We start from the raw sequence: 27,220 nt of genomic DNA, 5'->3' as shown, positions 1-27,220 counted from the left end.
TAGTGGCAGGGTCCATGGGACTAGAAGTAGCTAAAGAACCCAACCTAGGTGTAAACAATAGCAGCTAATCCATATTCTGTATTCAGTGCAGATAAGTGAGTTAACTACACAACATATTTTCTTGGCTCATTTTGTTCAATTAGCTATCTTACTTTCTTGTGACAAAAAATATTTTCAACCTGTGCATTCTTAAAATGGAAAGAGTACTGCCAACAGTTAATGACTGACTAGCCCAAAGAATGGCATTTTCTAAGCTGAAAATTTAAAGGATTTCAACTTCACTCACCACAGGATGGCTTTCTCTTGTTTTTTCTCTGTGTGAAAGAAAAGGTGGATCAACACTTTTGCAGTCGTCACTAAAACACTGTTTATGTCTTTTTGGTCGGGCAGCAGGAATTTTGACTTTAAAAATTAAAATTAGAAAATATAATAAGAATGTGTAAAAATTTAGCTTCATTTTATCAATTTTAATGGTGACAGGAATGGAAAGAATAACTTAAGTCTACAATTACTAAAATACCTTAATTTGGGTCAGCATCTCATTGTTTATTCTCAATTGCTTAATTACAGCTAACATTTACTGAATACTTATCACACGCTAGATGTCAAACTCTTCCTGAGCCATCTTATTTAATCTTCATACAAACCATGTAAGACAGGTAGTTTATTCTATCCATTTTACAGAAGAGGAGAGTGAAGCTTAGAGGGATTCAGGAAGTTTTCTTTTTTTTTTTTAATTTTTTTTTTTTAACGTTTATTTATTTTTGAGACAGAGAGAGACAGAGCATGAATGGGGGAGAGAGAGGGAAACACAGAATCTGAAACAGGCTCCAGGCTCTGAGCCGTCAACACAGAGCCCGACGCGGGGCTCGAACCCACGGACAGTGAGATCATGACCTGAGCCGAAGTCGGATGCCCAGCCGACTGAGCCACCCAGGCGCCCCTCAGGAAGTTTTCTTAATGTCACATAGCTAGTATTGAAATCGGATCTGACTCCAAAGTCCATGCTCTTAAACCACTACGTCTATGATTCATTGTCTCTGATCCTTTCCCATTCTGGATTCCCTTTCTTCATATAACTATTGTTCCCCTACATCCCTCATCCCTTTACGGTGTACCTGACCAAGGAAATGTACACACAAGAAACAACAGACAAGTGGGAATTGGTACAGCATTTCATAACAGAGTGCCCAATAACTCCAAATACGGCTGTGGAGAGGGAGAGATACATGGCTAGGGCTCTAAGAAAGGCTCTGACCCTATATATTTACCATATGGTAGCAGGTAATGAAAAGAGGAAACCTTGTATCAGTCTTGACCTTGACCTACGTGTGATCTAGCTCAGTAGTAAAATATGAGACAATGATTATCCTTGGCTCTGACCAATCGTAACAGTAATATGACTCCTCTCTTGAAAATCAACAGTTGTTAAGGATAGTATAGGCTGGGAGAAAAGTGACAGGGGTTCTTTTCCCAATCTTTCTGCCTCACTGGAAGAAAGGGTAGATGTGTTCCTGGGTTTCTTGTATGAGTCAAGCAGGCCAGAAAAGGAAGAACAATTCATTCTCCTCAACATTTAATAAATTGTGTTTAACTGTTTGTCTTCTGGTTGATCTCCACACAAGACTGGAACTTCCTCAAGCTCAAGTACATAGTTTGCATAGCAGGTGCTCAACAAATGTATGGTATCTAAATTAGTGTTCACTGAATGCCTAATTCTTGTAGATAGTTCATTATATTATTTAAATGCAAACTATTTCTAAAAAATGGTTCATAAAATTTTGCCTGGCTGTACATTCCCTTGAAATATTCTTTACACTATATTCACACATACACATACGTATACATGTATATTTCCTTAACAAATTCATATTCTGGCATCAGAACATGAGATTCTTGAAAAGTTGGCATCAGTCCAACTTTCACATGTACCATTACAAATTTTGAAGTAATGGAATCTTACTTCCAAAGATTGAGTATAATGTCAACCTTTTCCAGCCCCTCTACGAGTAAGCCAATCTCTGTGGATTCAATTACATCTCTATCTCAGACCCAATGTTAGAGATTAATAATGGTTTAATGAATAATATGGGCTCCATTTCAACACATAATTCCAAACCAACAGGATCATATGGTATATAAATTAAACCAAACGTGGAAATGCTAATTTCTAAAAATAAATAAAGCTTTTCAAGAGTTTAATAAACATATAAAACATCTACCCCAGGCATGAAACAATTTACACTATAAATCTGCAGGTTTTATTTTTCTAAGCAGAGGCATACACTTGTATAAAAGAGCAGGCAATACTTCCACACATACCAGTGACTGTAGCATTACTTTCGTCTCTATTATCAGTCTTAACAGCATCATAAGATTTCAGCAGCTCTTTTGTTTTTTCATCATCTGCTTCATCCAAAGCAGTATTTTGCTTTTGATTCTTTTGATTTGGGTTTGCTCCATGTTGTAGTAGAATCTCAGCTGCCTAGAAGATATTGTCCCAAGGTTATCTCTATAGACACCTTTCTGCTTTCATTTTAAGACACCACCATTAAAAGTTATCAAAGTATAAAAAGCTATCAAAAAAGTTGGCAAACTCTGGTCAAGAAAAGTTTTGATTAAATTTGATATGACAACTGTAAACTGATCCACTGATTTGGCCTGATCTGTCCTCACAGGACAACCAAACATGATGACATGAAAGTACCAGATATGCAGCCTTCAGAGCAGTTAAGAAGCAAATATAGGTAAAATGAGGTGCAAAATTTACTCTGTCTCTTTAACAGAGCTCTTTGTCTTCCTCCAACCTGCATTACTATATTTTAGGTATGTTACTTGTTTAAGAAATTTTATGAGCTAGCATGAGAATCCATAACCCTCCTAATAATGCCTATGCACGTCTATTATGCGTCCTAAATAACTTATATGTTGAAGGTAAAAGGCAACTTAGAATCTACTCCAACCCCATCATTTTAAGGAAGAGGAAACTGAGGTCAAAGAGCTTGTGACATTGGGTGGAGGGTGATTTCTAATATAAATGACTTTGTAAACTTACAAATTCATTTATATTAGAATATAAAGTTGAATAACTCAAAGTTGTTGCATATTAGAAATTAGTGAATGACCAAAGTTAAAGATGTTACTAATTAGTTTATAGTATAAGTCAGTTAGTGAGCAATAGCCAATGAGTCCATCTGCATGAGGAAAGTGATTCAAATCATTGAAAAACCTGATCAAGAAAAGATGGCCAGGATTTTGTTAAAAATAGAGACATACTATGTGTCAGTGGCTTTTCTCTTTCTCCTTATGTCCAGGTATGGAGAAGCAGAGATACTTAGGAGCAGATGGGCCAGTGAAGATGACAAGGACAGCCCCTCATTTGTTCCATCAGCCCAGGATTAGCATAGCATAAAAGAAAGCACATTTGTTTTCAAGTCAAGCATATAGAACTCAATCCCACTACTTACTAACTGTCCTTGAAGAAGTTTATTTACCATTTGAACCTCATTTTTATCACCTTTGAGAACTAAATGTGAGCCCTTGTCAAATATCTTATACTAGTGGGTCTTTAATGAAAGGAGTCCCGTCTGAGTAAAGGCATTTTGTTTTGTTTTTACAAGAAGGGGTGAGCAGTACCTCAATCCAGTAGTTTCTAAGCCTGAGTGATCAGTAAAGTCATCTGTGGAATTATTTAAAAATACAGATTCCTTATACCCTCTTTCCACTACTATATGGGGGAGAGAGGAAGCTTGTTTTGTTTTTTAACAAAGGAAGCTTTTCTAGAGTTATAAATTATGCCATATAAATAATGACTCTTCTGTGTGTTAGGATGAGCCCTTCCTCTCAGGCCTTGACCTTTAATGTATTAACATGGATTCATTTAATATATTAGTTCCGAGGAAACAGAGAACTGAGCTCACTGGAATGGGACCCTGAACAGCTATTTTTCAGTAATGCCTAAGAGAACAGCTACAGAGCCACAAGGCACTAAACAGGAATGGCTAACAGAGAGCTCCAGGCAATAAGATAGGGCGGACCTGAGGAGCAAAGAGCTTGACAAAAATTAGGTGACCAAGAAAGTGGGCCCCTTGCTTAACTTTTTTTTTTTTAATCCGCTTTACTAGGGTAATCACGACGACAACCATGACTTAGAAACATTCCATCATCATAAAAAAATTTATTATGGCTCTCTGCAGTCAATCTTTTCCCACCTCCCTTTGGCCCTTGGCACTCAGCAATCTGCTTCAATCACTATAAATTTTGCCTTTTGTAGTATTTCGTATGAATGGAATCATACAGTATACAGTCTTTTTTGTGTATGGCTTAAGTTAGCATGATGTTTCTGAGATTCATCCATATTGCTGTATCGATGGTTTCATCTGGCTACTTGCTAGCTGGTATGGGAACAGTGTTATAACAATGAATGGAAGTTACACCTATTCTGCCACGCAGACAGACGTGTTCAGGAACGCCTGTAATGACGATGTTTCTAAGAATGCTACTTGCTAGGTATGATGAGAAGAGTGTTACTTCAGGGAATGGAAATTACATATCATTTGCAATGTATGTGGTATTAACGGACACTTGTAGTAAAGATGTTTCTAAGAAAAAATAGTTTGTTCCTTTTAATGATGTATCTGTGTATCCATCTATTTATTTATCAGTTGAGAGACATTTGGGTTCTTTCCAGTTTCTGGCTATTATGAATAAAGCCACTGTGAACATTTGAGTATATATCTTTATGTAAACAAAAGGTTCTTTTTTAAGATTTCTGTCTCTCTGTTGGACCTCTAGTTTTGTTCATGTATTACTTTCCCGATTTTACGGAGTTGTCTTGTAGACTGCTGGGCTTCTTTAAAACCATTATTTTAAGTTCTCTGCCAGACAATTCATAGATTTCCATTTCTTTGGGGTCAGTTACTGGAAAATTATTGTGTTCCCTTCTTGGAGCCATGTTTTCCTGATTTGTTAACATTCCTTGAAGTCTTGCATTGCCATCTTCACATCTGAAGAGACAGTCACATCCTCTAATCTTCCCTAACCAGCTTTGAAAGAGACATCTTCACCAGTCAGTCCATCTCAGGATTCTGAGGCTTTCTTAGATTTTTTCTATATATGTATTTGCTGCACATTTCTTGTTTTCTCTTGCGGGGGGAGGGGGGGATTCTTAAAACTGTATGCCTTCTATTGATTCCATGAAGCCAGGCCAATTGGCTTTTGTTTTTCCAAGGGGGGGTTCTCTAAAATGTCCCCTGAAATCCTACAGAATTGAACTTTCTGTGTTGGATTACTAGCAAGTCTGCAAAGGCTTACTTTTGCTGCCCACGAGAGTGCACACAGAGAGCTGGCCACAGAGTAGGGTAGTAGAAGGGGTATGTAGGTGAGGTGTGCAGAGCATTAGGGAGATCCAAGGAGCTACTTGGGGAGTTCTACAGGTGAGGCATCTCCAACAACCTATAGGTAGGCTTCCTGGAGTCCACAAACTGGTTAGTTGCAACAACTGTGGAGCAGTTAGCAGCATCACAGAAGCTGGTGAGTTCTAAGCCGTTGCTGCTGTGTCCCCAGCCTCTCCCAGCCCTTCAATCTTGCAGATCACCTCATCAATTCGGGTGAGGCAAAAAAGAAGTGTGTCTCTTGGTGTGTATTTGTATAAGAGAAGAATTTCCTAAGAATTGCAACTGACAGCTATGATAGTGGATTTCCCATTTCTTTTTTAAAAAATGTATATATGAGAGAGAAAGAGAGAGAGAGAGGGAGAGAGGGAGGGACTGAGAGAGGAGACACAGAATCTGAAGCAGGTTCCATCTCTGAGCTGTCAGCTCAGAGCCCGATGCAGGACTCGAACTCATGAACCCGTGAGATCATGACCTGAGCCGAAGTTGGATGCTCAACCAACTGAACCACCCAGGTGCCCCTATTTCCCATTTCAATTCTGCTTTTACTTCATTTATTTTGAAACTCATTACTGTGTGCACCCACTTTCAGAATTGCTATGCCTTCTTGGTCAAATATTCCCCTTATACTTATGCAATGTTCCTCTTTATCCCTGACAATATGCTTGCTCTGAAATCTACTTTGTCTTAAGCTTCCAGAGTCACTCATTCTTTTGATTATTGTTTTCATGGTGTATCTTTTTTCCTCATTTCCTCTTCTTCATAGCCCCTGGGAATCACTAATCTACTCTCTGCCTGTATGGATTTGCTTGTTGTGGACATTTCATATTAATAAAATAGTATGTGGCCTTTTGTATCCATCTTCTTTCATTTAGCATAATGTTTTCAGGTTCATCCATGTGGTAGCATGTATCAGTACTTCTTTTTTTATGGCTTAATAATATCTTATTGATGTAGAACACATTTTCTTTATACACTCATCCACTGATGGACATTTGGGTTGTTTCTCCTTTTTGGTTATTTGGAAAATAGTGCTATGGACATTCATATACAAATTTATGTGTGAACATATGTTTTCAGGTTCCTAGGCTATATACCTGGGAGTAATTTGCTACATTATATGGCAACTTGGTTTAACTTTTTGAAGGAACTGCCAGACTGTTTTCTATAGCAGCATCACCATTTTATATTACCACCCGCAATGTATGAGAGGTCCAATTTTTCCACATCTTTGCCAACATCACCTTTACTTTTGAAAGATTTTTTGCTGAGTACAGAATTCTAGGTTAACAAGTTCATTGCCCCTTGCAGTACTTTTTAAAGATGTTGCTCCTTTATCTCGTGGCTTGTAAAATTTCTGATGAGAGGTTGGCTACCATTCTATTTGTTCCTATTTACACGTTTTTTTCCCAAACTTTCTATTTCTCCCTTTTTCACTGGTTCTCAGCAATCTTATTATGGTATATGTTGGTACGGTTTTCTTCATTTTTCCTTTACTGGCAAGTTGGTAAGATTTTTGGTTCTGTGGATTTACTGTTTTCATCACATTTGGATAGTTTGGTCTTTATTGTCCAAATATTTTTTTCTGATCAGCCCCCTCCTTTAGGATTAAGCTTACATATAGATAGATAGATAGATAGATAGATAGACAGACAGACAGACAGACATATATCTGGGAGTATATGCCTATAGATATATAGGTATACATATATCTATATCTATATAGATATATCTATATAGATATATATAGATATAGATATGTATAATATAACTTGATATTGCCCTACAGGTCACTGATGTTTTCTTATTTTGTCTTTGTTTTTTCAGTCTTTCTTCTCCCTTTATTCTGTATAATTTCTAATGTTTTATCCTCAAATCCAACGCACTTACTTTTTAGTATTTATATGCTGTTAACCAAGCCATTTGGTGAATGTTTCATTTCACATGTTTTATTTGCATCTCTCATAGTCTGAGTCTTATTTACACCTTCCATTTCTATTCTCATCCTGTTTCTGTTTTCCTCCACCGTCTTAAACATAACAGAGTGTATTAGTTTCCTATTACTGCATAACAAATTACTACAAATCTGATAGCTTGCAATAATGCAAATTTATAATCTCACAGTTCTGTAGGTCAGAAATCTGAGCGTGGTATGGCTGGGTTGTCTGCTCAGATTCTTCACCATGCTGAAATCAAAGTGTCAGCATAGACTGTGATAGTCACCTAAGGTTTAGGGTCCTTTTCCAAGCTCACTAGTTTTTTGGCATAATTCACTTCCTTGAAAGTTTATGACTAAGCTTCCTGTATTCTTCTTGGCTATGGATTAGGGACTGCTCTCAGCTTCTAAAAGCTAGCTGCAGATCCTTGCCATATGGTTCACTTTGATGCTTTCCTTCTTTTAAAGGATTTACCTCATTAGGTTGGGCCCACTCACACTCAAAGGGAGGGGATTATACACAATGTATATAGGTCAGTGAGTGAGAATTTTCAGGACCATCTTAGAATTCTGCCTGCCACGTACAGTATGTAATTATAATATTTGTTTAACATCCTTTTCTGCTAATTTTATTATCTGTCATTTCTGGGTCTGTTTTGCATGATCATTTTTATGCCTGCTTATAGGTAATATTTTATATTCTTTTATTTAAACAATTTTTTTTGAACTGGTTGATAGACATTGTGATTTTTATATTGCTGAATGCTGAATTTTACTGTATTCCCTTAGATGTTGTTAGGCTTTGTTCTGGGATACATTTAGGTTATGGGAATCAGTAGGATCTTTTTGATACTTTCTTTAAAACATTAGAAAAAATTTACATTTATTTATTTTTGAAAGACAGAGAAGGACCAAGCATGGGCAGGAGTGGGGCAGAGATAGCACGAGACACATAATCTGAGGCAGGCTCCAGGCTCTGAGTTGTCAGCAGAGCCTGACCCAGGGCTCAAACCCATGAACTGTGAAATCACGACCTGAGCTGAAGTCAGACGCTTAACTGATCGAGCTACCCAGGTGCCCCATATTTTCTTTTAAATTTTAAGGTGAATCCAGAGAAAGAACTAATTTGACTCAACTATGCAAGAAATACCTATTTGATGTTTCCATGTTTTATGAGTTCCTACCATTCTGGCTGGTGCAAACATAAACTACTCAGCCCCCTGTAAGATCCAGCGATGATTCTGACAATCCTTCTTCCTGCTACCTCTTTGCCTAACCTTTACATGGTTTTCTTAAACGTATTTGTAGATCAGCCAAGAATCAAGGTGGTTTTCCTTCAAATTTCTGGAAAGTTCTCTGTGCAGATCCTTTCTCTCTGGTATTTTGCCCCATAAATTCTAGCTGTTGGAGACTTTTAAACTCCAAATTCTATCTTCTGAACTTGAGACCATAGCGCTGTTTCTCTCTTCCTATGTTTCTGCCTGGAGACACCTAGTCCATATGGTAGGGCAACCATAGGATTTGCTTCCCTTCTCTAAAGGAGAAGAATGTCCTGTGCTGCATGTTGTACAATGTCTCAAAACTGCTATTTTATATATTTTTTCACTTTGTAGTTGTTAAGAGGGGAGGGCATATCTTGCCCCTCCTAATTTTTCTGGTACGAAAATGGATGTCCATCCTCACCCACTTTGTATCTTTTTCTCTCACTCTCCTTTTCCTCTTCATTTTACAAGGTGAAATACAGGACCATTTTGGAAAATAACTTAAAGCAGAAAGGAAGATTTAAAAAGAATTTAAAATTTGGAAAAAATAGGCTGTTGAGTAACTTTTTCATGCAGTAATGCAAGAATAAAAAAATAAAATATAAGAATTAGCTTTATAGGATATAGAATTGATACTGATTAGGTCTCTAATACCATATATTTACCTCCCCTGCTCTCTTTTTAATCTTTCTAATTTATCAATATTCTATCTCAAGATAAAGAAATAGGGACAAAGGGGAGGAAATTAGAAATAAAATGAGCCACTGATCAAAGAACTGCCACACAGAGGGAAAATGAAGGAAGATGTGAGGAAAGATGCTGGCAATATACCAGAGTCAAAGAAATTAAAATATCTTTAAAAATACCACCTCCTTCTTTGGGGGCGCCTGGGTGGCTTGGTTGGTTGAGCGTCCGACTTCGGCTCAGGTCACGATCTCATGGTCCGTGGGTTCGAGCCCCGCGTCAGGCTCTGTACTGACAGCTCAGAGCCTGGAGCCTGTTTCAGATACTGTGTCTCCCTCTCTCTGTGACCCTCCCCCGTTCATGCTCTGTCTCTCTCTGTCTCAAAAATAAATAAAACGTTAAAAAAAAATTTTTTTTTTTAAATAAAAAAATAAAAATACCACCTCCTTCTTTCAAATAGAACATTTCTCTTTAAAATAAAGGCAGTACTGATGTGGAAGGTTACTCTAAATGCAAACTTTGTCTATACTGCCTTAACATAAGGTCGAGCAATAGCAAACTACGGCCCATGAGCTAAGTCCAGTCTGCTGCATATCCTTACAACAATGCTGTAAGAAATCTTAGCTATGAGCACCACTGAATGCTGAGCTCTAGAAGTCCTTCTAATAAATTCTAAAATATAGGGGTGGTACCGGGGACCTCCTTATTTTCTTTGTTTTATATTGCATTTTTCAGGATAATGTCTAAAAACCTGATTTTCCTACTATGAAATTTTGGCCCTTATTTAAGTGGTTTCACTTTAAGTGGCCTTTTCCTGTACATATAACCAGTAAGTTCACTGATCTAATGACTCTTCCTGTTTCCTTTCTTCCATTTCATGACTACATAACCTTGAGACTTTATCTTAGGGACCAAAGGGCTTCTTTGGTCAAAAGCAGCCACTCTGGACATTAGCCCACCCATCTGGTATTATTCTTAATCATTAGTTTATATCTCTTATCTCTGCAAATCATAAATTCCATAGTATTCCTTCACATGACTACCTTTAAACTGAATAAAGTGGGAATATGCTTTCATGAAATTAACAAAAAAATCAGCAGGCTCTTAAAAATATCTAGGGACAGATAAATTGGTGTTAGTGAGACGTTCAAGGTATTTTTTACATGAACCTTGGTTTTAATACTGTTATTCATAGTGGTTTCCTTAACTGTTTTCCAAAGTCAGTGATTTTTTCCTGAAACCTGTACTGCCTATTGATAACAACAGAAGTCTTCTCAGATTTGTCAAACAAAGATGAGTCTAAAAATCTTAGGAATTTTAAGGTATAGATGTGAGATTCAGTGTTACTGAAGTAATTACCTTAGTAATTTTTTCTTGTGATGGCTGTCTGATTAAGAGAAACAAAGGAGAAAAATACACAACAAATCCTCAGGAACAAGCAACATTCATTTGTACCCATTTTTTTGAAACCTCAAACCCACTGAGAAATTTTGAGTTAAAGTCTGTCAACATGTATCATCACTATAATTAGGCTCTTATGCACAAGAGCCAATCATTTACGACAAATAAACATGAAACGTATTAAATTTATAACCTATGTTTACCCTGAGCCCTTTCATTTTATTCTGACTCATGTGAATTCTATGAACAGAGACAATGGAAAAATGATTCATTAGGAAATATGATTTTTCCAATCTATACACAATATCTTATTTTCATTTATAATTTTAAGTAGTTTTAAAAATCATTTAAGGAATCACATTAGTGCTCAGTTTAAAATATCTTCATTTTCTTCATTCACTTTTCTAAGGAAAAGTAATAGGAATGCAATCTGATATGCACTGTACCTTTAAATGACTGCTGGAGGCAGCATCATGTAAGGGCAGAATCCCACCTAGATTTTCACAATTAACATTAGCACCAGCTTTTAACAACTCTACAATTGTATCATTAGATCCCTTACTAGATGCCTCATGGAGTGGTGTCCAACCTAAAAAAAGGAAAAAAGAAAAAGCCAAACAAGCTGCTGCTTAAAAATCAACATTCATGTAATATCTCCATTCTTAAGTTTATTTGCACTAATGTAATTAGTATCTATATTGATTCAAATGTGTATACACTAAGCATTAGACAAGAAAGTATACTGAAAACTGTGACCTTAAAATGTGTTTCATTTTGGGGGGTGCTTGGGTGGCTCAGTCAGTTTAGCATCTGACTCTTTGTTTTGGCTCAGGTCATGATTTCAACGTTCGTTTGAGCCGTACATCCAAGCCCTTGCATGGACTTCTCTCTCCCTTTCATTCTCTCTCTCTCTCTGCCCCTCCAGCTCTCTCTCTCTCAAAATAAATAAATAAACTTAAAAAAATGTGTTTCATTTTTGTCAACAAATTGATCTCGGGAAAAAGGATTTCTTGATACAAGGGTCAAAGAAAAGACTCAGAGAACATAAAATGGGACTAAATTTTTTCACCTCAGATATTAAAATAGAGTACGATCATGTCTGACTTTCTCATTTGTATCACTGCATTGTCACTTATCTCTTTAAAATGATATATGATTCTTGAAGTCAACCTCTGAGTTTTTCCCTCTGTTAATTCCTCACACGATGTTTGTGCTTAAGCAAAATGTTAGAAGATCAATTTAAAAATGGAGGCTTAAAATTAAAATTAACAAAGAGAGACAAAAGGAACTATGTAAAGAGAGGAGAAAGAGAAGGGACAGGGAAACGGGAAAAAATTGGCATTCTCTCCAAAGTGAGAGAATAGTATTAAGGCCTCTAAGGAAAAGGCCTAAATAAAGCCCCCCTTACTCCCCATTCTGTATACTCCCTCTGAATGCTCCCATATGTATGTCAGAAACTGCTTCAGAGGAGGTTATTTTAGCAACTAGAGAAAACCAAGATAAATTTAACTATTCAACTAAATAATATATTATAAAAAAGAAAGTTCAAAGTTAGCAGCCGGGATCAAAATTGGGAGGGAGGATGAAATGTGTAGTTCAGTGAGTTCAAGTGATAAAGACAATTAAAATCTAAAGAATCCAAACCTGCATTATCTTTTACATTCACATCTGCTCCAGATTCTATTAGAGCCTTCACCAGAGACAAATTTCCTCTTGTGGCTGCCAAATGAAGCCGGCTTTCCCTTCTGGCATTCCTCTTATTGATTCCAGCTGTTTTCATTTCTGAAAATTTGCCAAGCAAAACTGAGGCTTCTTTTCTGCCAAATGCTGATTATTACAAAGGAGCTTAGAAAATACAGAGCAACTTCCTTAAAATATCCTAACTAGGGTACACTATACAAAACATACACCGATATCATCATTGCTATTACTGTTTTAAAATGTAACTTGTGGAGAAATTATAGAGCATCTAAGCACATTACTTTGCATTCATTCTAACAGTTACTCAATCATAAGATTAAAACAAACTTACTACAGTTCTACACTCCTCTCATTCTCAGTAGTCCTGTAAAAATGGATAACATTTTTCTTAAAACAAATTGTGATTTTATAAAACTCCTCTATTCTCTATCTCAGTGAGTGTGTTTCTGATCACAGAAGATGCCAAAAACCGAATTATGGCCTATTGACTGGTTTTTCTTCCATAAAGCATGTAGTACAATATTATACAAAGATTTTAAAATATATTTATTTATTTTTGAGAGAGAAAGACGGTGTGTGTGTGCATGAGCAGGGGAGGGGTAGAGAGAGGGAGGGAGAGAGAATCCCAAGCAGGCTTTGCACTGTCAGAGCAGAGCCTGATGCAGGGCTCTAACCCCAAGAACCATGAGATCATGACCTGAGCCAAAGTCAGGAGTCAGACACTTAACCGACTGATTCACGCAGGTGTCCCCAAAGATTTTTAAAAGTCTTTTCTTTGCACAAGTTAGAAAGACCTAAGTTGGAGCGAAAACACACAAACCAACAACAACAACAAAACAAAAGAACCATATTTCCTTCTTAATTTCTTCCCTAAACCATGCTAAAATGATGGTAAAAGATTTTTTTAAATACCATATAAGGACAAAAGAAGAGGAAACAATGGAGGACAGAGGCGTCAACAACTTTTTGGGAATCAGAAAATTAGTGACAGAGAAGAGTTAACTGACTTGGTAGACTGGGGGAAATGACTCAACCCAAATGGCTGCAAAAAGAATTATAGAGAAAGAGAGTCCACCTGAACCCCAGCACTTGAGGACATCAAGTACCATGGAAGGCAGGGTGCATGCAACTGGGCTAGAAGTGCAGAGATTGACTGAAAAAAAAAACAAAAAACAAAAAACAAAAAACAAAAAACCATATATAGAAAAGTTGGGAATCCAAGTTCCCTTCCCTAATGCTGTAGTGTCTGGCAACCATTCCTCTTACCAAGGTCCCCATCCCCAAGCCAGGTAACTGGAGGTTATTTTCTGTAGAAATTGTATCAGAGAAGCTTCAGAGTGAGACATAAGGCAAAGTTGAGGTTTAGAGTGATGAAACAGAAAGGATATTCATTATACCAGTAGTTCTCAAATGTAGTCCCAGATTAGCAGTTATCAGTATGACCTGGGAAATGTGTTCAAAATGCAAATTCTCCAGCCCACTCCAAAAGCCTACTGTAGAGGGCAGACTTTAAGATAACTCCTGGGGCGCTTGGGTGGCTCAGCCAGTTGAGTGTCAGACTCTCGATTTCTGCTCAGGTTGTGATCTCAAGGTTGAGACACTGAGCCTGTTTGGGATTCCCTCTCTCCCTCTCTGCCCCTCCCCTGCCTGTGCTCTCTTTCAAAATAAATTAACTTAAAAACAAAACAAACACAAAACTTCTAATGATCCCCATCTCCTGGTATTTATGGCCTTAGATAATCCCTTCCTCTTGAATAATTTGCTTCTAACCAATAGAAGACCTCAATATCAAGAGTATATTTCATTCCCTTCATTAGGCTACAAGAGACTAACATTTTCTGTCTTGCTAGCAAATTTGCACTATCACCTTCAACTTGCATGTTTTGATGAACCAAGTGGACATGCTGGAAAAACTCATGAAGGAAGAAACTGAGGATGACCACAAACTGGCCACAATCCTCAAGGAACTGAATTCTGACAACCACCACATGAGCTTGAAAATGGATCCTTCCCTTGTTGAGACTTCAGATAAGACCTGTCTTGGCCAACAGCTTGCTTGTAGCCTATAAAATAAACTGAGCAGAAGACCTGCTTAAGCCATACCCAATTCCTGACCTGCAGCAACTATGAGGTTGAAAAACGTGTGTTGTTTTAAACTAAGTTTGTGAATTTGTTATATACCAAGAGATAACACACCTAATAAATCAGATGTTTTGAGGCTATAGTCCAGCAATATGTATTTTAATAAGCTTTTCAGGTGATTTTGATGCAGGATAAGGTTTGCAAACCATTGCTTTACACCTTAAGACCCTCTCCCTGCTCCATTTCCTAAATGCCAGCAAGAGGATTCTTTGATTATATGAATCACAGGAATAGTAACAGCCTTATGGCTATCTTCCACTGACGTCCAGACAAAATCATATTGCTCTTCAGAAATTTGTGCTCAATGGGGTGCCTGGGTGGCTCAGTCAGTTAAGTGTCTGACTTCGGTGCAGGTCATGATCTCAAGATTCGTGGTTCCGAGCCCTGCGTCGGACCCTGTGCTGACAGCTCAGAACCTGGAGCCTGCTTCAGATTCTGTGTCTCCCTCTCTCTCTGCCCCTCCCCTGCTCATGTTCTCTCTCTCAAAAATAAACATTAAAAAAAAGAAGAAGAAATTTGCACTCAGGAATTCTTTACTGGAACAATAAAGATATTTTATGTCTATTATATATATTCAATATTTTATATACACATATAGAGAACATATTTTAAAATTATGAAATACCCAAAATGGCACACCTGCAGTTTTCAAGTTTGAATTGAAAAATCTCTCCCAGTCATTGTTACTGTGAATGGTCCAAACCTTCTCACCTTGTTCTTTGTGTTATAGCAAAGGAGGTAGGCACATAATAAACATTTTGGGGCAAAAACTCTAAAATTCTTCAAAGTTATTGTCATCATAAATTTCTACACCATGTAACTAAAATTTTAAAATAAAATCTGGGAAAAAAAACTAGAAAGGAAACAAAGAGGACTCAATTTAAACTTGCAAAAAAACTTCTTCATAAAGTCAACTGTTGTTAATACTGAGTACTTTTTAATAGCATTATACTTTATTAATAAATTAATAAATATTAATAATTATTAAAAATATAATATTGAATACATGGTATTAAGATTTATTTTTAGTTTGTGAGTTGGTTTTTTGAGAGTGAGTAAGGGAGGGTCAAAGAGAACGGGAGAGAGAAAATCCCAAGCAAGCTCGTGCTGTCAGTGCAGAGCCCGACACAGGTCTCGAACCCATGAACCATGAGATCAAGAGTTACCTGATCTGTAACCAAAAGTCGGAGGCTTAACCAACTGAGTCATCCAGCCACCCCAATAATATTATTTATTAATAAAGTATAATGCTGTTAAATACTCAGCTTTCAGTTACTTTGTATGTGATCTATTCTTTACTCTCTGGAAGCTCAAGATCCTTAATTATATCTGCAGAGATTCTTTTTCTAAATAAGATAATATTCACCTCTATATAAAATAATATCACAGGTTCCAGGGATTAAGACATGGACATGTTTTGGAGGACCACTATTCAACCCACTACAGGAGGGATGTATAAGAAGGTCTTTAGATTACACAAGAGAGGGACAATGGGACAAGGTTCTCAGAGAATGCCTAATCCAGTGTCCTTCCTACCTCTTAAGAAACAATAGACAAATGAACTTTTCAGTGTTTAATATTTAACCTGAAGTGGCTTGGCCCAGCCTATTGTTCACCACAGCCTTATCTCCAAGGACCATCAAAAGAGAGTTAGCTTGTCTATATTGCCAAGCACGCACAGTTCATTCATCTGACAAAATGAAAACCAGTGGCTACTCTTTTTGTTGTTGTTGTTTTACTTTTTTTTTATTTCCATGATTTTTGCCCTTTTTGTTTTTTAATATATGAAATTTATTGTCAAATTGGTTTCCATACAACACCCAGTGCTCATCCCAAAAGGTGCCCTCCTCAATACCCATCACCCACCCTCCCCTCCCTCCCACCACCCATCAACCCTCAGTTTGTTCTCAGTTTTTAACAGTCTCTTATGCTTTGGCTCTCTCCCACTCTAACCTCTTTTTTTTTTTTTTTTCTTCCCCTCCCCCATGGGTTTCTGTTAAGTTTCTCAGGATCCACATAAGAGTGAAACCATATGGTATCTGTCTTTCTCTGTATGGCTTATTTTACTTAGCATCACACTCTCCAGTTCCATCCACGTTGCTACAAAGGGCTATATTTCATTCTTTCTCATTGCCACGTAGTATTCCATTGTGTATATAAACCACAATTTCTTTATCCATTCATCAGTTGATGGACATTTAGGCTCTTTCCATAATTTGGCTATTGTTGAGAGTGCTACTATAAACATTGGGGTACAAGTGTCCCTATGCATCAGTACTCCTGTATCCCTTGGGTAAATTCCTAGCAGTGCTATTGCTGGGTCATAGGGTAGGTCTATTTTTAATTTTCTGAGGAACCTCCACACTGCTTTCCAGAGCGGCTGCACCAATTTACATTCCCACCAACAGTGCAAGAGGGTTCCCGTTTCTCCACATCCTCTCCAGCATCTATAGTCTCCTGATTTGTTCATTTTGGCCCCAAATGAACAAAATTAAAGAGTGGCTACTCTTTAATTTCCCTTATGTTGAAAAGGCTCTCTGGAAGCTGTTAAGTGATCTGGCACAGTTCAGATGTGCTGCCCCCACTCAATATCATTGCTGTCTGTTTATTTTACCTCCTCTAACATTTCAAGTTAAAAGTCTTAGGCAGAAATATGACAAGAATGTATCTGAAGACTAATGGATTCTCAAGTGGCACTTTATAGTAAAACCATCTGATAAATATAGCTGAAGTAATCTTATAACCTAGTGAATGAGAAAAAAAATCAACCGTAAATGTGAAAGTTTAGCAATTCCCTGAAGTAGAGTGGATTGCTGGGATTGATCATGTCAACTTTTACCCAGACAAGTATAGAAATACAAACCTTGGCTGCAGGTAGCTTTCAAGAAATTTTGTCTTTTTCTCAAATTACGGACTTTTTTGTGTTTCTGGATACCAGTAGACATGTGAATTTCAGAATCTGTTTTTTCTTTTTTCTCAATGTTTCTCACAGAGTTTTCATCTCCATTGATATTCGTTAATTTCTCACCTGAAAACCAAACATTTTGCGACATACAGTTCTCCTTACTAGCTACATGATTAGAAAAGAGTCTGGTCACATAACTGTTCCAAGTTTCTGTTCCTACCTGGACTGGTGTGTGTGTGTGTGTGTGTGTGTGTGTGTGTGTGTGTGTGTGTGTTTGTTTTAAGGGAATGAAAGTCTTAAAAAATGTTTTTAGGGGTGCCTGGCTGGCTCAGTCAATTGAGTATGTGACTCTTGATCTCAGGGTTATGAGTTTGAGCTCCAGGTTGAGGACAGAGATTACTTAAAAATAAATTCTTAAAAAAGTATACCTTTATATAACAAAGTGTGCTGGATACAATACTTACAGGAATACAGTGAACCACTGAAATCAAATGAGCTAACGATTTCCTGCTATAGAAACTTCTATAAATTATTAACTTCTATAAACATGAATTTAGCAACAATCTTTGATGATAATAGTTTGATTTTCAAGTCAACAATATTACTTAATTAATAGTATCCCTAAATTATACTCTACATGTCCTGATTCTGGTCAGTTTGGGCATAAGGTGAGTGGAATTCAGTTAGAAATTTCTATCAAATAAGTAAATCTATTGGAAATGTGTACTAATCAAGAAATATTATTAATACCTGGTATATGAGACATTTCTTTCTCTTCTTTTTGTCTAAGTTGTGAGACATTGGTCAATTCCTTATTAATATTGTCGGCAGAATAAAAAATTATATTATGTATGGTTTTGTTTTCTGGAATATCTTGTTTCCTTTTTTCAACTGTAGTTGTTTCTATTACATGAGAATTAACAACTGCAGACAAAGGCCCTTTGGAAGAACTTGGTTTTTGACTTTCATCGTTGTATTCCCTTTTAGCGTCTTCTCCTTCATTTACCTTTTCCACAGTATGCGTATCTGTTTGATCCATTAAAGGATCTTGAGGCCTTTTGAATAGCTCCACATGACTAGTCAACTTTGAAGTTCCCTGTGTTGAAAATGTTCCTGGACAAAGCTCTGGACTGCCATGTGAATGATCAAAAGAAGTTTCATATGTGCATCGTCTGTAATTTGCAACATGTTGTTCAGGACCTATTGTATTATCTGACTCAGAAAAATCAACAGCTTCCTGTTGTGGAAATATGGTTAGACTGCAAGCTTTTAACTTATTTTCCTGTGAAATATGGTCTTCAGAAGGGAAAACCTGTTGAAAATCCATTTCTTCTCTATTTGTTATATTCTCTTCACAATTATAGTGGTTTTTGCAACCCGTAGAACATACCACTTTTTTAGGTGTTATAGTCTTCTCAGAGATATAGCAATCATCATCATCACTAAGATTTTCCTTTATAAAGGATGCGAAAGAATTTTCCCACTCATTAAGGCTCTCACCTTTTTGACCCAAGTTACTATTTTCATGAGAAAGGCTAATGTGCTGTTGTTCTTGGTGAGTGTCAGGCTGCTGATGTGTAGTAACAAGTGGTAACTTGATTTCTTTCTGTAAGGAAAGTCCTGAGAAAAAAACAGCTTCAGCTCCATGAGTGGATTCCAAGCATTTTGTTTCCTGATTATCTGATAAATCCAGGCTGTGGATATGTGTCTCTTTGAGAACTGAACAAGCCTCCATACTATTACCTAATTCATTTTTCAGGCTTGATGGAGCTAGGCTAAAAAGTTTATGTGACTTTTCTGGAAGGTCAGCAAAGCCTTGGAGAATATCTTGTTGACCAGTAAACAATCTACTTATTCTTCTGGAAGAAGAAACAGCGACTGTCTTTCTTGGAATGCTTTCTTGTTTTGCATCATCCACTTGAGTTCTTTTATGCCATGTGTTTCTTCTTCCTCTGGCTTTAGACACATTTGTGCTAGGACCTTTGATATCCTGGAGACTGTCTTTTCTGAGTCCTCTAATAGAGTGTATTTGGTTAAGAGCTGATTGCTTATGCATGGATTTACCAAATTTTGTGTCTTTGGAATGTCTTCGGTAATGTTCATATACATCTTTATTTATAAATAAGCCTTCTTTGCTTCCTTTATCAACTTTTACATCTTCTGATTTCTGTCTGTTGGAATTTTCATCACAAACAAACCCAATGAGATTTTCAGAACTGAATTTTGGTTTCTAAAGAAAGAAAACATATAGTTAGCTTTAATTTTCCACTGTAGCTCTATATTCAATTAACTCAGGATTGTTGATAAATGAAATCATTATGCCATTCAATTTTATGATTTGATCTAAACACAGCACCTGATGGCATATATATACAACGTTGTATTTCAAAAAAGGATTAACAGAAAAAGGGAAATGTAGTAGATTAAGACTCATTATGTGTACTAATCCATATTTTTTGGTTCACATTTTGTTTTTGCCAGTATTCAGCACTGTTCCTCTTATTAGGCATAATTCAAAATTTAATCCACTTAATTTTTATAGGCTTTAAACATAACCAAATGAGAATGCTTTAGAAATACTCTCCTCTCCCAATTGTTATACAGATAGAGCTAGAATTGAGAGTTTTTTCATTTAGTATCTGACAGACTGTAGGTAGGGCAGGAAAAGAAGGGATTTAAAAACAAGAAGATAGCCTGGGTGGCTCAGTTGGTTGAGCATTAGACTCCTGATTTCGGCTGAGGTCATGATCCCAGGGTTGTGGGACTGAGCCCCATGTTGATCCCATGCTGAGTGTGGAGACTGCTTAAGATTCTCTCTTCCTCTGCCCATCTCCCCTGCTGGCATTCTCTCCTTCCCTCTCAAAATAAAAAAATAAAAATAAAAACCAACCAACGAACCAACCAAAAAAACCCCAAAAAACAAACAAAACAAAACAAAACCCAAGAAGGCAGATAGGCTCCCAAACCAATCTGCGTGAAAAAACTGTTGTAGGCTGCTAAGATTAAAACAGGGACACTGCTTCCTCTCAGTCACCACAAACCAAGCCCCAGATGAAGAGTAATGGCCCACAGTATAAAGTTTGAAGGAATGGGTTGACACCTCTGGCTTAGACCAGAAGAAATTTGACATGGATGATAAACCCCATGGCTCCATGAAGAGGAGGAAAAAGGAAATGGCTATTGACACATCAGTGTGCCAAAATATACTACCTTTACTCAACTGCTTCCTGAACTAACAGCCCAGAACACTGATTCTCACGTAACTATTCCAAAGTTTCTTAAAAGCAAGGTGAAGTCACTGTTCCTGATGAATGCTTTAGCCATCTTTCTTTCCACTCTGATAATCTATAAAATGGGCAGCGTGTGCAATCTATAAAAATGTTTACTGCTAAACAGCGCTATACCTTGTGCTGGTGTACATCCTCTATGTTTGATAGGTCAGTGCTGTTCTTTTGAGCTGTAAACAAAAAGAGAAAATCAAAGAAAACAGCCTCCTGTAGTCAGACTCTAGACTTTTAAAACCCACAAGTCCTTTGCCATGAGAAAACCAGAGGATAAGTGAAATTATGCAAACATTTTCCATTCAAATTGGCACATATAACATTCCTGTAACTAATAACTTTCATATTTATTAGAAACCCCATACTATCTTGAGAAAGCTGAAAATATTTCTGTAGGAAAAGCAATATGGCCCCAACAAAATAACAACAAAGACGGGCAATGAACTATTTCTATATTTCCCACAGATATATCCAGATATGGAGCTGTCAGAAAACTACTTTTATATAGCAAAAAATTATTTCATAATTAACTGGATTATCATTTCCTAATATGTCTGCTTAATAAGGTTCTAGTCTGAATGCTCTGTTCTCATAAAAATGAAACATATATGCATAGAAAAGGCCAGTAAGAAAAAAAAAAAAGATGGCTTAATAAAATATACCTAGGTTGATAATAAAAGTACTTTAGTGTCTCTTTTAAATCCTAGAGGTGGAATTAGTTACCTATATATACATTTGGCCTCAAAAGACAAAAACCTAGAAACAGTGCCTTGTACGTAGGAGGTATTCAATCATTATCTAATAGAAGAAGGAATAATGAATGAACGTCTTAGGTGTGATATGTAAACAATTTAAAATTATTTAAATACACTAGGAACTAGAAATATAAAAGTATTTTAATAGGGATGTAACTGGAAAAAAGAATATTTTATTTCTTGGGAATAATTTTCATGATAGCAATCAACTTACAACGAGCATAATGAGGCCTGGCATTCACCTACTCACCTCATACAGAAGACAGTAGGTTCATAGGATGTCCTTCAATGAGGCAAACAGGCTTGGAGCACAGTCTCTGGAGGCTACTCCTGAGTTTCTATCTTTACTCATTTGCTTAGCAGCTGGGTGACCCTGGGTAAGTTTCTTAATATCTCTGCCTCAGTTCCATAAAATGAAGGTAGTAATCGTCCCTATCTTACAGAATTGTTGTGAAGATTCAGTACGATAATCCATGTAATCCATGTACAGAGTTTTAACTGTTCCAGGTACCTCATATAAAGGGAATTATACGGTATTTATTCTTTTGCATCTGGCTCATTTTACTTAATGTAATGTTGTCAAGGTCCATCCACATCATAGCATATGTCAGAATTTCCTTCCATTTTTGTGGCTGAATAAATAATTCCAATTATACAATAAGTCCATTGTATAGCTGTATCACATGGTTTATCCATTTATCTGGGGAAGGACACTTGGGTTATTTCCACCTTGTGGCTATTGTGAATAATGCTGCTAGGAACATTGGTGGCCAGGTGTGTGTTCTCGACCCTGTTTTAATTGTTCAGGGCATGCTCCCAGAGAGGTCCTGACACATAGAAAGTGCTCCATTATTAATTTTATTATTTTTTTTTCAAGAGCAGAAAGGACTCTGTGCCTTTTCCTAACTGTGGTTCTTAAATAAGACAGCAAGAAAATATTTCACAGGAACCACCATTTTGGGCATGGTTCCTAAGAGAATCTGGAAGCTAGAAAGGGGCTTTAATCTCCTCTCAGTTTCAAGAGTCTATATGCTCTAGTATAACCAACTTAACAAAAAAAATCTATACAAGTATCAATTCTGAGGTGGTGAATGTTGGTGATGTAGCTGTAATTTTTTTCACTCTGTTATTCCAAGCTTCTGTCATATGTAAGGTACTGTACTGAAGCATCTTACATACATCAACTCTAATCCTCACAGTAACAATCCCACAGGTATCTAAGTAGAGGAGCAGATATTAGAAGCCCAAATTTACAGATGAGAAAACTGAGTGTTAATATACCTCAGGCTATAAAGTTGCTAAGAATGAACTCCTGTCCTATACCAAAGAAGATGTATTTTACTCTAAGAAAACCACCAAATATTATTGCATGAGGGAGGTTTTTTATCCATCATTCCCGTAACAAAAAGCTATTCAACTCAAATTTAAAAACAGAAACTCTCAACTAGTTTTTTCATTTATATTGATAAGTCAGCTAATAATTAATGACAGACTTCAAAACTTCAAACAAGAAATATTCAAACCACCTACTAAAGCATGATAACACAGCCCAGCTTCGTAAATTCCCTCACCAAGGAAGAATGGAAGCTAAATCCTAAGAAAAAAGGCTTGGGATCCTTTTCCATGAATGAAATTCCCTTGGGTAGGTGTAGGTCAGAAGTGGGCATTAGTGAATGGGAGATTCTGGATTTGGAGAAAGGGCTATAATGCTGGAGAAAGGGCTATAATGTTGGAGAAAGCACTCTCAGAAAAGCAAAACAATGCATGCTATCATAAAATAGAGCAGTAAAGAAATTAAGCAGATTATCAAAGCAAAAATTTAAAAACATACATGCTTTTGCCTCCAACTGAATATGTGCAATTTTCCACACAGCTTGAAATGTAAATATAAGTGCAATAATTTATCTCAATGAATGGAAACATGAATAATCTATCTCAATGTGCTTTTACAGACCTGGCCTCAACAAGGTGTTGTCTGTCCCTCTTACTTTCTGATGAGACTGGGCTACAGGGGAAGGAGTGTTTTGTTCTAAAGAACCATTAACTAATTGCCTCTTGGTGGCCTTTAATTCTCAATGAAGTTATCTCATTATTATAAAGTAGGGTGTTGGGGTGCCTAGGTGGCTCAGTCAGCTGAGAGTCCAACTCTTGATTTCAGCTCAGATCATGATTCCAGGGTCTTGGGATCCAGCTGTCAGGCTCCATGCTTAAGATTCTCTCTCTCTCTCTCTTTCTCTGCCCCTATCCACCACTTGTACTCTCTCTCTCTCTCTCTCTCAAAAAATAAATAAATATCGCTTCTCGGCCTTTTGGCTAAGATCAAGTGTAAAAAAATAAATAAATAAAATAACATAGGGTGTTTTCATCCAAGTCTTAGTTCTTTGTCAACAGCATTCAAATAGTTACCTCTTAGGGAAAATGTTATTAAAATATAGTTTGGTAAAAGTGAACGAAGCACACATACAGCTACTGAAGGTAAAGACTTTATTTTGTTTGTTTTGTTTAAAAGGACTGACACACTATTCAACAAATATTTACTCAATGCCTACTGGGTACAAGGCACTTAATTATTCATCACCAGACTAAACACAAATCCTTTCCTTCATGCAGCTTAGATTCTGGTGGGGGAAGACTGAAAATAAAAAATAAACAAATTGTCCAATGTGTTAGAAGGTGTTAAGTGCTATGGAAAAGGGATAGAGTAATATAAGGTAAGAAGGATTGGAGTGAATGTGGCAGTTTGAAAAATATGTTCATAAAATTTTTGGTATTTCCTCCTTTCAAAAGGTGGAACTTCGTAGACTTAGTGACTTACTTACAACAAATAGAATATGGCATAAGTGCTTCCAAGATTAGTTCCTAGAAAGCTTGGGGCCTCTGTCTTGGGTGCGTTCTCTTGCTCTGAGCCAGCTGCAAGGCTGTCAGCAGCTCTATGGAGAAAGCTCCTGTGGCAAGTAATTGAAACCTCCAGCTAATGAGCAGTGAGGCAATGAGGCCTGCCGATAACCAGGTGAGTGAGCTTCAAAGTGGATTTTCCTGCCCTAGCTGAGCCTTGTGATGACCATTCCTCACTAAGAGCTTGGCTGCAACCTGTAAGAGACACTGATCCAGAACTGGTTACTCGGTTAAACTGCTTCCAGACTTCTACTCCTCAGAAACTGTGAGAGATAATACGTTTGGTATTCTGAGATGCTAAATTTCGGGTAACTTGCATAGAGATAGGTAACTAATATGGTGAGGGTGGGAAAGAGGTAGGTTGCAGTATTAAATAGGATGGTCGAGGTCTCCCTGAGAAGATGACATTTAAACTAAGACTTGAAGGAGGTGGAAGAGGCATATTTGAGAAACAGCAAGGAAGCCAGTGTGACTGAAGCTGAGAGACAGAGGTAGAGAATGGTAGAAGTTAACTGGTTGGGTGGCCAGCTCATATAGGGGCCTGTATGCCACTGTAAGGATGCTGACATTTCTTCTAGATTAAATGGAAAGCCACTGCAGGGTTTGAGCAGAGGACTGCTGTGATCTTACCAAAAAATCTAACAGATGCATTAAGGAGAATATAAAGAAAGTGTCATGCATGTAAATTATTCTTATAACCTTGTTATTGACAACTATAAATCAAGTTCTTTGGTAGTTCAATTTTTAACAGTGTAATGGATGACAGGGCAAAAATATAACCATAGGAGAAGATTCTTAGGGGATGGAAACAAAAACAATCCTGACCATACTCATCGAACTACATCATATCATTTTAGCCAAAAAACTGTCAGGGGAGTGGGGGGGGGACCAGAACTTTATAAAAGTTTTCTTAACTGTTCGTAATGCACAACTAGGAAAAAGTACTTTGATATTATCCCTTTTCTCTTTGTTCTTTTGGAGTCCTTACATCATGTGCATTTGCAAACAAGTCAGTGTGCTTTACTAAAGGAATGGAGCAAGGACACCACTGGATAGACGTTCTCACAACTAAGGAGGAAAGGAAATTTAATTTCTGTAATTCTAAATTCAATTCCTGTAACTCTCTACCAACATGATGAACAGATATAACAGGCCAGTTTAATCTTACCTGATGTAAGATGTTTTTGGTGTTTAGGAATATATTTCTCAAGGAGACGCTTCATACGTGAATCTTTGGCCTCATCCAAAGCACACTTTCCATTGTCACTTCTAAGTAAGGGATCAGCTCCATTCAAAAGAAGTAACGCTGCCACCTACAGGAAGACCGTTCATGTGAGCGTGCCCAAACAAAAGGTATATTATTGCAAATGTGTGCTGGCTTACAACTCTAAGCAACATCGGATATTTCTTTCAACAAGAGAGCTTGGGTTTATCTGTAACATCTTTGCCCAATAAAAAAAATTAATGCAACTTACTGAATCATAATTTGTTGATAAACATATCCTTTCTCTTACAAAAATAGAGAAAAAGGGGGAAAGGGAGGGGGCAGAGAGGGAGGGGGAAGGAGGGAAAGACTGAGGGAGGAAGGAAAGATCAGAAATATAGATAGTTCAGGTGCTGGTGAAATGGATCTAGAGGTACACCGAGAATTAGGCATCGGTTCTGTAGTAGTAAATACAAGTTTGACATGTTCCAGGAGATGGTTATGTCATCTTCCATCTGTAGCTGTGTTGCCGTTGCTCCTCCCCAGTGTCAGGGAGAAAGAAACCAGTCAATCCTTAATTGTTCCTACTCCTCAAGTTACCTCCTCATGATGCTCTCCCTGACCTCCTCATCCACTGCTGCTGCCTTTTTTTGGGTACATATTTTATCATAGTGCCCAATATATATTACACTTATTTCTTATTAATCTGTCTCTTGGGCACTCTAAGGTTGTTGAGGGTGGGACTATGTCTTTCTTTTAAAATTAATTTATTACATATGGATAGGAAATTAATGACTATAGTTCAAAATATAGAAGACTCAGAAAAGTATACAATGAAAAATAAGTTTCCTCCTCTATCCCTGAATTTCAGTCATCTAATTTTTTTAAGTACTATAGTTTCTTCTGAATTTTTTGAGTTAATCTAGTCCAACATGTATATATGTATGTATACATACAAATATGTACAGATTTTCTTCTTACACAAGTGGCCGTAGAATATATACATTCCTCAATATCTTGCCGCCCCTCCCCCAACAAAAGAGCTTAGAAATTGTACCATGTCAGTATAAGATGAACTTTCTCATTCTTTTTAGCAGCTGAGTAATAGTCTACTATTGAATGTACTATATGAATGTACTGTATTTTATTTATTTTTTAATTTTTTTTAATGTTTATTTTTGAGAGACAGAGATAGAGAACGAGCAGGGGAGGAACAGAGAGAGGAAGACGCAGAATCCGAAGCAGGCTCCAGGCTCCAGGCTCCGAGCTGTCAGCACAGAACCGATGCGGGGCTCGAACCCACGGACCGCGAGATCATGCCCTGAGCCGAAGTCAGTTGCCCAACCGACTGAGCCACCCAGGCGTCCCTGTATTTTATTTAAGTACTCTATTGACAGATGTTTAAGTTGCTTCCAAGTTTTTACTACAGGTATATGTCTTAATCATCTTTATATTCCCAGTGCCTATCTCAGTGTCTGACAAACAGTAAATATTCACTAAGTACTGTTTAATACAGGAAGAATATAGGGGCGCCTGGGTGGCTCAGTCGGTTGAGCATCTGACTTCGGCTCAGGTCATGATCTTGCGGTCTGCGAGTTCGAGCCCCGTGTCGGGCTCTGTGCTGACAGCTCAGAGCCTGGAGCCTGCTTCGGATTCTGTGT

At 37.3% G+C, this 27,220-nt stretch overlaps 1 protein-coding gene across 4 annotated transcripts in view; it reads right to left on the bottom strand.

Annotated features, from left to right (window-relative positions):
* The window catches only part of ANKRD31 (ankyrin repeat domain 31), a 127,883-nt gene that overhangs the window by 45,280 nt on the left and 55,383 nt on the right, over positions 1–27,220 (bottom strand). For 3 of the 4 annotated variants that reach the window (XM_053907269.1, XM_019463000.2, XM_019463002.2), the window contains 8 exons: positions 25,524–25,668; positions 20,829–20,881; positions 18,175–19,654; positions 17,383–17,547; positions 12,321–12,503; positions 11,123–11,265; positions 2,323–2,485; positions 287–402 (listed from right to left, as the gene is read on the bottom strand). In XM_053907269.1, coding sequence (XP_053763244.1) covers positions 287–402; positions 2,323–2,485; positions 11,123–11,265; positions 12,321–12,503; positions 17,383–17,547; positions 18,175–19,654; positions 20,829–20,881; positions 25,524–25,668 — 2,448 coding nt within the window. The remainder of the gene's footprint in view (positions 1–286; positions 403–2,322; positions 2,486–11,122; positions 11,266–12,320; positions 12,504–17,382; positions 17,548–18,174; positions 19,655–20,828; positions 20,882–25,523; positions 25,669–27,220) is intronic. The other variant, XM_019463001.2, reaches the window with a different exon arrangement.

The sequence above is a fragment of the Panthera pardus genome, unplaced genomic scaffold (assembly GCF_024362965.1).
Source record: "Panthera pardus isolate Hobbes unplaced genomic scaffold, ASM2436296v1 HiC_scaffold_2, whole genome shotgun sequence".
Classification (NCBI taxonomy): domain Eukaryota; kingdom Metazoa; phylum Chordata; class Mammalia; order Carnivora; family Felidae; genus Panthera; species Panthera pardus.
The sequence above is the reverse complement of the archived record's forward strand: the minus strand, read 5'-3'. Positions and strand labels throughout refer to the sequence as shown.